At 43.6% G+C, this 12,076-nt stretch overlaps 1 protein-coding gene across 1 annotated transcript in view; it reads right to left on the reverse strand.

Annotated features, from left to right (window-relative positions):
- Window positions 1–12,076, reverse strand: part of SUSD1 (sushi domain containing 1) — a 133,574-nt gene that overhangs the window by 63,316 nt on the left and 58,182 nt on the right. The window contains exons 9-11 of the mRNA XM_066604430.1: window positions 9,853–10,032; window positions 3,193–3,372; window positions 2,605–2,784 (exon numbers count right to left, since the gene is read on the reverse strand). Coding sequence (XP_066460527.1) covers window positions 2,605–2,784; window positions 3,193–3,372; window positions 9,853–10,032 — 540 coding nt within the window. The remainder of the gene's footprint in view (window positions 1–2,604; window positions 2,785–3,192; window positions 3,373–9,852; window positions 10,033–12,076) is intronic.

Consider the following 12,076-nt stretch of genomic DNA (forward strand, 5'->3'; position numbering starts at 1 on the left):
GTTTCAATAGAAATGGGCCGGAGCTGTCCAGCGCATTGAATTCAATGGAGCCGGCAATACAGCCGACTCCATTGAAAGCAATGCGCTGCGGGCGATCGCGGGATGAATTTTCGGGAAGGGCTTAAATATATAAGCCCTTCCCTGCAATTCATCCAGAAATGTGTAAAAATAAAAAATATATATATACTCACCCGGTCCCGGCAGACGGAGTTCAGCCGCTGCCGGCGGCAGTTCTCTGAACTGCTCTCTGTAGTATTCAGCAGCCGGGGATTTAAAATCCCCGCCTGCTGAATGAGCTGCCTCTGATTCGTCACAGCCTGACCAATCAGAGGCAGCTCTCACTCACACCCATTCATGAATTCATGGTGAGTGAGTGCTGCCTCTGATTGGTCAGGCTGTGACGAATGAAGAAGGAGAATGACAAGAGACACAAAGAGAACATACAGACTCCAAACAGATGTTGTCCTCAGTTAGATTTGAACCTAGGACTCCAGATTAGTAACAACAGATTACAACTTCAATAACGACACTTCTTTTACCTTCTACCAAGGAGGAGAAGAATAAAAAACCCCAAAGAAAATAAACTCCATGTAGATGTTGTCCTCAGTCAGATTTGAGCCTACTACTGCAAGATAGCAGCGTTAACCACTGAGCCACAACACTTCCCTTTGCCTCTTTAAAGGAGGAGGGAAAGAATGAGAAAAACAAAGACAAAGGTAACATACAATCTCAATGTATATTCAAAATAGGAAAAAACTCACTTCATGCGCTCCGTCAAACTGTGTCAGAATAAAGAGATCTTACTTGTTTAGGGGTGCCTGGACTCCTGGCACCCCCAATATCCAAGGAAGCAGAAGGACTCCAGTGGAGCAGGCGTATTCCTCATAGGTCAGTTTATTATATAAAAGAACAGGTGGATTGGCGCTGCAACGCGTTTCGGCTTCTGTCAAGCCTTTTTCAAGCTTGACATTGGGCTTGACAGAAGCCGAAACGCGTTGCAGCGCCAATCCACCTGTTCTTTTATATAATAAACTGACCTATGAGGAATACGCCTGCTCCACTGGAGTCCTTCTGCTTCCTTGGATATTGGGGGTGCCAGGAGTCCAGGCACCCCTAAACAAGTAAGATCTCTTTATTCTGACACAGTTTGACGGAGCGCATGAAGTGAGTTTTTTCCTATTTTGAATATACATTTCTTTCCTCCTCAACACGGTTGTTTTGGAGTCGCTCGCTGCTGCTCTCACCTAGGGGATGTTTTAGGACCGTCAACGTGTACTGCCCTAAATTTGGTTTGAAAGGCCTCTGTGGACCAACGAACTGACCGGTCTCTTAACCATAGGACCGGTTCAGTTGCGGTGAGTTCTTATTCATACTAATTCTGTTTTCTATTTTTCCACATACCATTGGAGCGCCGCTTCTGATTCAATTATTCTGTTTTTACAATCTCAATGTAGATATAATCCTTCGTCAGATTTGAAACTAGGATTATAGCACTGCAAGGCAACAGTGCTGACCGAACCACTATACTGCCTCTACTTTCTTCTTCTTCCTCATCCTCCTTCCTATTCCAGATAAGAATGAGAAGAACAACAAGAAGAAAACACAGGGGAAATACAAAAGCTCCATGCAGATGTTGCCCTTCATCAGATTTGACCTAGGACCTGGGGCTGGAGGCAACACTGATAAGCACTGCACCACTGAGCTTCTTTTTCTTCCTTCCTTTCCCTGCTTTTCGTGCTGGAGAAGTAGAAAGAGAGGATAAGAAGATATTATCTTTCTTCTCCTTCTTCCTTCTTCATCCTTCTGGAGGAGGAGAATAGCTAAAGAAGGAGGAAGAAAGAAGAAGAAGCATGGTGGCTAAGTGATTAGCACTGTTGCCTTGCAGCACTGCAATCCTAGGTTCAAATCTGAAGACAACATCTGTATGGAGTTTGCATGCTCTTTTTGTATCTCTTCTCCTCTTTGGGAGAAGGAAAAAAAGTGTGCTGGCTCAGAGGTTAGCACTGTTGTCTTGCATCATTGGAGTCCTAGGTTCAAATCTGACTGAGGACAACATCTGCATGGAATTTGAATGTTCTCTTTGTGTTTCTTCTCCTCCTGGACAGGAAAAAGAAGTGTGGTAACTCAAAGATTAGTGCTCTTGCCTTGTAGCTCTAGAGTCCTAGGTTCAAATCTGACTGAGGCCAACATCAGCAAGGAGTATTTCAAAGTCCATGGAGATGTTGTCCTTGGTGGCTTTAGAACCTATGATGCCAGTACTGTAACACAGTAGTGTTAACCACTAAGCTAGATCTATTAATGAACCACCTCGAAAGTGTTCTGTACTTATTTCCAGTTTGGCAGTGTCTGAGGTTCTAGTTATTGCTAAACTGAATTTGAGTTCTATCTATTTGGTTAGCTCATCTTTATTTATAAAGTATAAACTATAACATAAGATAAGCACCACCATGTAGAGGAAAAACAGGGTGCTACAAACATATTAAACAAACAGCATAGATTACCAGCAAGGTTATAAAGCATACCAGGTGCATTTTGGGCATAGTTTGCAGCCAAACCTGTATAAATTCATACTTAAGTATATTTTGCTATTCCTTGATGACATACCTGAGCAGGTTAAATTCAGTTCTTCCCAAGTAGCATTCGCAAGACATTCTGAATAGTTCCTGCTGCCATTGTCGTTGAATCCAGGCTTGCACTTATAATAGACATAGCTCCCCAGAGTGGTCCGATTATTCCATATCCAATCAGTATGTTCAATCAAAAAAGGCTTTCCACAGTCAACCTCTCCAATAGAAAACATAGAATTCTTTATACTTATAGTGAAAACAAAGGACCGTCACATTCACTGTAACCGCAGTAATGTCTCTTGCAAAGGAAACTGAATGCAGAAAGCAGACTCAAATACTTTATACAGACCTATTGTAGGTAAGTATTCACTACTAAATACCATATTTGCAAAATAATTAGCTGACGCTCTCAGCTGAATGGAATGTAGAATGTTATTACATTGGTGAAATGTAGTTTTCTTTGGCCCATACAGCATTAACAGACTCAACCTAGCTGCATTATATTTTTTGATACCAATGAAGTATGAACTGGGTCATGCTGACCCTGAAGTACAGGATGAATGACCGAAGGTTAAAACCATGGCAAACAGCATGAGGATGAAATCAGATGCAGCTCATACATTACCTGTACAAGAAAAAGTGATGTTTTCCCATGTTTCACGTGAAGTACATCTTGACATTTGCCACTTTTTAGGATTATAAAAGCCTTTCTGACATGTATACCGAAGCTCACTTCCAAGACTGCTAGCTCCATTCCATTCCATTTCTGCATTTGGAATTAATGGTGGTTGACCGCAGTCTATTTCTTAAAAGGAATGAAAAAGCTTAGTCATCCACTATATTTAGAAATCAAGAAGTGTGCAAAATAAGGCACAAAACAACATAATAAAGTTTAGGACTAGAGATGAGCGAGCAAACTCGCTAAGGGCAATTGCTCGAGGGAGCATTGCCCTTAGCGAGTACCTGCCCACTCGAGAGAAAAGGTTCGGCTGCCGGCGCAGGTGACAGGTGAGTTGCGGCAGTGAGCAAGGGGAGCGGAGGGAGAGAGAGATCTCCCCTCCAATCCTCCCCGCTCTCCCCCGCCACTCCCAGTCAGCCGCCGTCAGCCGAACCTTTTCTCTTGAGCGGGCAGGTACTTGCTAAGGGCAATGCTCGCTCGAGCAATTGCCCTTAGCGAGTATGCTCGCTCATCACTATTTAGGACCAAATGATCTAGTAATGTACCATCAGCTTAAGGGACTATACACACAACAGAACCCTGTTCACAGAGCCTGTACGGCAGTGCCTGGAGGCTGTATATTTTCTTAGTTCAGAGACAGGGGTGTATAGTGGATGCACAGGTAGCAGTTGCTACCAGGCCCTGCAGCCTTAGGGGGCTCAAAAGCCCCTCTATCATATAAAAAAATACCAGTATTATAAATGGCACATGGGTGGTTGGGGGCTATGTTACATATTTTGCATTGGGACCCTCTACATAGACTCTGCCTAATTTTTTAAGATTCTAAAAATCCCCCCGCCTGCTAGTGTTGCATCAATAGGCTTCTTAAGAGACCCAACGATGTAGAGGAAACTTGTGAGAGGGCCCTCATGCAGAATTTTTGAAATCGGGCCACGAGCCTTTAGTTACGCCTCTCTTCAGAGCTGTAAAGGAACAGTGTTTTGAGTTAAGAAAGTTCCACACAAAGGACATTAAATGGATTATGACATATATTAAATAGAAGGCATAGAGAAGTACAGTGGAGGACGCATGGACTATATTAAAGGCCTACCACTGCAACAATCAAATGAAGCTGTACTACAACCATGAGCCCTGGTAAGCACATATGGCTAAGTCCTGAACATGTAGAGAGGAGTATTTCTCCATAATTCTTCTCCATAAGAAACCACTCTTTCTGTGTCTGTAGAGTATTATATACAAGGGTGGATACAACACAAAACAACACATATGGACACAACACAACTAGCAGCCAAAGCGCAGTCTGAGTATTTCAACTGAGCATGTGCAGAGGACCAGAGAATTGGGATGGGTACAGTTGCAGAGACCAACTAGTAGGATGAGGAAACTTAAAAGGTCATGCAATGCTCCTCTGGGAAATCTGGTATGCAAATGGAGATGTTACAATGTCTGGGAAGTGACACCTATTAGAAGGCAGTTTTCCTACAAGTCTGTGTCTGAACTTTTTAAAGGCCCTGTAACATGACTGGAAATACAAACCAGCAACAGAAAACCAGAAGGAAACAATATAGTTTAAGAACAAACTGTTTCAGAAAACCCCTCATCAGTGTACCGTAGACTTCTGGGTGTGAGGCTTACAATGTCGGTCAGGAGGGGTACAGTTTCTCCTAGTTTCTGACACTGCCAACGCACTCTTACACCTCCAATTTACATACCAAATTTCCCAGAGGAGCATTGCATGGCCTTTTAAGTCTCTTCGCACCTACTAGATGATCTCCAAAAGGAGAAGAGTGAAGCAGAATCTGCAAAAGTAGCAATTTTGGCCACGTTTTTTAGTAGTAGTTCTTTTTCTTGCAGACTTCATTTTTTCATCTTTAAACATAATATTGATATGCATTGTAAAACAGCACTACTTTGGTTTCATCTGTCCATAGAACATTATCTTTGCCACATTACAAACCAACTTTTTTAGGTTCCCATCAATTTTCCTCTTTTCTGGAAGATTCTTGACAGTTTTATGAGTAAGGGCCCTTTTAAACGGGACGAGAGTAAGGCAAACGATGCCCAACACTCGTCCCCACATGTACTCGCTCTCATGCTGCTGCACAGGAGCTAGTATCGCTGACTCATAGCGGGGCGCCGGCAAGAGATTTCTTCTCCTCACTCCCCTGTCCATCTCCATTGACTTAACATAGCGGTTGTTCAATATTGAACAGTTGCTATTTACACTGAGCGATCGGCTCATCATCCATCTTTTATGCAGCTGATCGCTCATCGTTCAGTGTAAATAGCAGCTGTTCAGTACTGAACAGCCGCTGTGTTATGTCAATGGAGAGGGGCGGGGGAGCGAGAGGAGAGGAATCTCCTGCCGCTGCCCCGCTGTGAGCCAGCGATCCTAGCTCCTGTGCAGGAGCACGGGAGCGAGGGCACACAGGGACGAGTATCGCGCATCGTTTGCCCGACATTTTTCCGTGTAAACCCAGCCTAACAGACTTCTTGATAACATTTTGAACTGTTGACGCCAGGATGCCAGGGTCTTTGCAGCATCTTGTACCCTTTAGTCTTCTTGTGCTTTGTGATAATAGCACTTGTGGTCTGCTTGGATAGCTCTCTTGTCTTTGCCATTATGAACAAGAAACAGAGAATTAAACTGCCCTATTTAAGCATCAAAGCCACCATTCATAGGCTAATTACAGTTATGTAAGCACTGACAAGGTGGAGACAAGTCAGTCTAATTTCTAATTAGTCACAGGTTAGTCTTTGTCCTTTGTTTCAAACTGAACAGTGGAAACCATTAATCATGTCGTGGCATCGTTTTTATTGTTGGATCCTTTTTCCAGCCAGGATTTTATTTGGTTATTGTATGAACTGTGCTTCTCTGTATCAAACATATGAGTTTATATAGGGCGAGTCTCTCACTAGGAAACCCAACCATTTCTCAAAAACTTACTAATTCTTGTACGGTACCCTATGAAAATTGACAAGGACAAGGATTATGTCTAGTGAACCATCACACTTCTCAATGAAGTAGACGGTACCCGTCACGTCCAGATATGACTATTTGACGCAGTGTGGCACATACATGTATTCAGTTAAACAATGTCTTCATTGTTCATGATTATTGGTGAACAAGTTCATTTAAACAATGTCAAAGGGTATTTCAGAATACGTAAGGCGAAGTGTACAAAATCCTATATTCACAAATTGGTGAAGAAACACTTAACAGAGGACAAATTAACAGAAGATTACTATCAACAGGATGGCGCAACGTGCCGCACATCGAGGGAAATTGAACATTATTATGGTAACCAATTAATTTAGAAAACTCTGTGGCCACCAAGATTACCACACCTGATACCATCCGATTTCTTCTAGTGCGGTTTACTAAAGGGCCGTGTATCAGGGTTGATAACCTCCTCTTTAATTTTTTCTTTACAGGTTTGCCAAAAATCACGGAGAGTCCAACATTTTTACGGTTATAGGCTCCACCCCTTTATAGAAACCACACACCCATTTCACAGCATTAAAATGTCCTTGAATCAAAAAGACCCCAAAATTAAAGGGGTTAATCAGCATTTTAAAAAAAGAATCTGGCAGATTGGGGATGAGACAGACAGCTTGAAGAGTAACCGCAACATGTCCAAAGCTTTGATCTGTGGGTGCGAGGAACCCAGTTGATTGACAAAGAAAAGGAGCTGCAGTGCTCAACCCACTGCTGTGTGTTTTTGGTCATCATCGTTCCTTGTTGGCTCTTCTTGACAGCTGAAGATAGACGCATATCTCTAGACATCTATGCATTTGTCTTCAGCTGCTGAGAAGAGGACAAGCAATGATGACAGCTGAGGGAGCCCAACAATGGGGTGAGTGCTGCAGCTCCTTCTTTACAGTGATCAGTGGGGGTCTCAGCATCTCCACTCATCAAAACATTTGACATGTCAGAAGTTTTTAAAAGTGCGGTTAATCTTTAAGGTTCTAGGCAGCTCTGAGTCGCTGAGAAAAGCTATGACATGCCACATGGACAGTATTGGACATAGGTCATGTGAAAGCAGTTGTACCAGGATCAGAAGTTATCTCCTATCCACAAGATAACTACAGGATAGGGGATAACGTGCTGATCGGTAGGGATCTCACTGCTGAGATCCCCACAGATCCCAAGAATGGGGGGTGCTTGTGTTCCCTGTCCTCCTCACTGCAGTGTTGCTGAACCCCCCAAAGTGAGGAGGAGACTGAATGGAGTGCTGGTCGCACAAGTGACACTCCATCACTTTCAGGGCTCCCACCTACTGGCTATAAGACTTCCCTGCGATGCGAGAGGGAGTGAAAACACATGATAATGGAACCAATGATTTTCAATAGTTTCATTCTCATTAGCAATGTCTTCACTCTAGCCTCACAGCACAGAGAAAAATCTTAGATATCGCCCATTGTTTTCAATGGGGCCAGCAGCAGCAACGCTGTCCCTATTGAAATCAATGGAAGATCGCCATGCAGGCTAGGAATCCCCCATAGAGAGGAGAGAGGGGGGACTACATGTGATCTCTGACATATCTCCCCATATTTGGAGAGATAGGGGGCGGGGCTAGTCGGTTTCCCTGAGAGCAGGGGCAGGGCATGAGTGGCAGCAGGGCTAGAGGGGTTATCATAGTGTACCCTCTTTAGCCAAGTGTGGTGGCGGGGCTAGCAGGCGGATCAAAAAACATCAAATTTTTATGGACTGTCCATAAATACACAGAAGATTTGGAATGCAGCCGTGTATACAACAATGAGCCACAAACAATTCATGAACTCAAAGATGCAATACCGAGGGAGGGTGCTGCCATTACAGATGTCACATTAGCAGATGTCTATGTCAGTATATAGACTAACATACTAAAGTGCTTTGATGCCAGGGGTAGCAATTTTCAGCATATATACCAATGTTTCCCAACTCCAGTCCTCACGGACCCCAACAGGTCATATATTCAGGATCTCCTATAGTAAGAACACCTGTGGCAATGTCTGAGGCACTGACAATAATTACATCACCTGTGCAATACTGAGGGAATCCTGAAAACATGACCTGTTAGCGGTCCCTGAGGACCGGAGTTGGGAAACACTGGTCTAGGCAGACCTTGTTTTACAACATACAAAGTAAATACATATTAATTTTCATAGGGAACCATACACAAATTAAGAAGTTATGGAGGAATGTTTGGGTTTTCCAGGAGAGAATCATACGGTATATATTCTATTTTTTCTACACACATTTGGATCGCGCCTAGTGCTACCGGAGAACATGTTTTATTGTTTCGCCTTCTTGGATACCAGGGGATCTTTCTGACGATCTTTGGACCGCCCTTCTGAATAACTACTGCTTCACAGTTTCATCAAACAGACCATAGTATTGATTTCTAAACCGACACCTTGAGCACTGGATTTTATTTCTGTTTTGCATATCTCTCTGCTTTTATGACCGAGTCCTCCAGAGTTCTTGCGCCATCTCCATTGGGTTCTCCCTGGGATGTGTTATTGATAAGGTATCATGTTCACAGGACTTCTATGCCATCCCGAACCACAGGTGCGATGGCCTGCCAGGAGGTTGGGCCGTTTACACAGGATGAGTCCTTTCCTCTTTATCACGTTCTTACTTTTGTCTTTACTTCCTGAGGCTCCGTCTTGCATTTAATCTCTTAAAACCCAAATTAGTTGGAAACTTCAAAGGGTCTATTCTTTCTATGCAGTTTACCGAGGCACTTTTCTTTTTCACTAAGAATGTGTGGGAATAAACAAAGATTCAAGGTACAAGCAGTAAATTAGGATATTCTCTCAATTTATTTTAACACAAAAGAGATGGAGGTGAGGTAGGTGAGTAGTGAACACGGGTAAGGCTCAATATCCACTGGCGGATATTATTTATAAAATTGGCGCATTGCCCCTGCATGGCAGATCCATGCGTCTTGGTGCCCATAGGGATGCATTAGCATCAGTAGGGCAGCTAAAAGGATGCGGATGGGATTTCTTCCTGGCGTGTGGGTTGCACGCACGGAAAGATATCGCATGCTCCATTTTCCTGCGGATCTGCGCAGCTTCTATTGAAGCCTATGGAAGCCGTCCGTATCCACGGCACACCTGCAGCTGAATTTTTGTTCTGACGCAGAACCACGGCAAAGCAGGACTTCAATTTAAAAATGTGCACGGCGCATGGAGACGGCAGAAGATCCGGCCGTGACGTAGGGGAGATCCGCAGCGTCTGGACAGGCAAGTGTTGAGGATTTTCTTGCCTCATGTCTGCGGGAAAGGAGCTATCCGCGGCGGTATTCTGCATGGAGAATTCGCATGGGCCAGAATTTACCCGTGGACATTAGGCCTAAAGGAAGATTCATACAGATTTGGATCTCAAATGAAGATGGAGGAAATCCCAGATATGCTCTAATTTTTCACTTTCCATAGTGCATTCGAGTGTAAATTGTGGAGAAAAAAAGGAGAAAATACAAAATAGATTAGGCTGCATTTTTAAGGCATTTATCATCACATTCTTCCATTGTCTTTTCTACTATAACTATCATTTAGATGCTTTCCAATAGTGAAGTGATCTTTGTTTATAACATGACTTTTAGAAATTGATCTTACCTCTGCAAACAATGCTATATCCTACCCATTTTCCATTTTCATCACAGGTAGCAGTTTTATTTCCACTGTCCATAACAAAGTCAGACAAACATTCGAAGTTGATAGTGCTTCCATAGGTGGTATTCCATAGTAAATCAGGTTTTGTGTAATTGATGGAGGGTGGAGGCCCACAATCAACAACTAAGAAGAAAACATTAAAATTAAGCAATCTAATATATGGATAGTTCAGTTGTTGTAAGTGTACCAACTCAATAGTAGGCAAGAATGATGTTGTAAGTCATAACAATGATCTAAGTAATGATACACAGCACTCCCAAATAGCATTAAAGGGGTTGTCCCGCGAAAGCAAGTGGGGTTATACACTTCTGTATGGCCATATTAATGCACTTTGTAATGTACATTGTGCATTAATTATGAGCCATATAGAGGTTATTCACTTACCTGCTCCGTTGCTAGCGTCCCCGTCTCCATGGTGCCGTCTAATTTCAGCGTCTAATCGCCCGATTAGACGCGCTTGCGCAGTCCGGTCTTCTCCCTTCCGAATGGGGCCGCTCGTGCCGGAGAGCTGCTCCTTGTAGCTCCGCCCCGTCACGTGTGCCGATTCCAGCCAATCAGGAGGCTGGAATCGTCAATGGAGCGCACAGAGCCCACGGTGCACCATGGGAGAAGACCCGCGGTGCATCGTGGGTGAAGATCCCGGCGGCCATCTTACTAAGGTAAGTAAGAAGTCGCGGGAGCGCGGGGATTCGGGTAAGTACTGGACGGTTTGTTTTTTTACCCCTGCATCGAGTTTGTCTCGCGCCGAACGGGGGGCTATTGAAAAAAAAAAAAAACGTTTCGGCGTGGGACAACCCCTTTAAGGTATATCAACATTTTGATACATCTTAATTCTATTTGGGAGTGCTGTGTATCATTCCTTGGATTATGCCATTGACCCTTGGTCAGTGTCTGTGACGTTGGCATACATATTGTCGCATCACGCTTTGTAATAAAAACCACAATTACTTAGGACATTAAGAGGGCATAATATCACTGCCTTGATGACATCATTGGCAGCGGTTGTCATGGATATGGGCCCGTGGATTCCCACTAGTGTACATGAGGATGTCATAGGCATGGCAACGTCATAAGGCTGTTGATGTTACAATAGACAAAGAAAGTGAAATTTCCACTCTCCAGGCGACTGAACTGATGATGTCATATCACCCCTTTCCAAACAGAGGAGGAGCAGACGTATTACAGATAAGTGCTGTATAAGGCAAAAATAAGTGAGCGTGCGAGCTGAGTGAGTGTACTGTATTCTAAGTGTGCTGTCTGCTAAAGTGTGCTGTGTCTTAAGTGTGTGATTTTGGATTAGTGACTTTGGATTGAGGGACTTGTGTAGAGTCTCTTGTATTTATTTACTGCTTATCTATTTGAATTTGTGTACATATTACTTCTACCTAATCTAACTATAGGATCCCCATTTAGAATGTGCTTAATGATTGACAATGCCATCTAGTGTAAATCTTGTGCAGTCCTTGAACGCCCATCTGAAGGTGCATACTGCTGTATGAAATGGGAGCGTATTTGGAAGCTCAGATCCTGGATCTAAATTCTCGGCTTGCAACTCTGAGATCCATTGGCAACATGGCAGGGAGTTTACTGCTCACTGAGCAGGCACTCACTAGGGTAGATGTGAGGTTGGATGGTAGTATCGGAGAGCAGGATGGTCAGGCAGCTAGCCAACTTTGCTGTTGGCTACACATTCTACTGTAGGGATGGACTGCATCTCAATAGGGAGGGTGCAACTGTGCTGAAGAAGAAGATGGCTAGAAGTTTGGAGGACTGCCCCCTGCAGTCATACCGGTCCGGTCACTATATGGCTCAATTTGACCATTGTCTATGTGTATAGCATCCCACGCTCTCCACTTCGCCATACTGTGCACATCTCCAGACCCTTTACCTTCTGTATCACCCCATTATTTGTAATATGTAAGCTCTTTGGAGCAGGCCCCTCACCCCTACTGTTTCCATCAACTGGTTACTACATGTAACCATGGTTTTGTTTCGGTTCCTCCCAATGTGTTGGCCCCTATATAAATAAAGATTATTATTATTATTAGGTGTGTTTAAATTAGGGACTGGGGAAAAGACAGTGTAGACAGTGACCTGGGACTAAGTAATGGAAATGAGAGCAGAGAGGTGGGAGAGGTTAGTATAGTTAGAACTGGCAGAACAGTTA

This window comes from Eleutherodactylus coqui, chromosome 5, assembly GCF_035609145.1.
Source record: "Eleutherodactylus coqui strain aEleCoq1 chromosome 5, aEleCoq1.hap1, whole genome shotgun sequence".
Taxonomy (NCBI): Eukaryota; Metazoa; Chordata; class Amphibia; order Anura; family Eleutherodactylidae; genus Eleutherodactylus; species Eleutherodactylus coqui.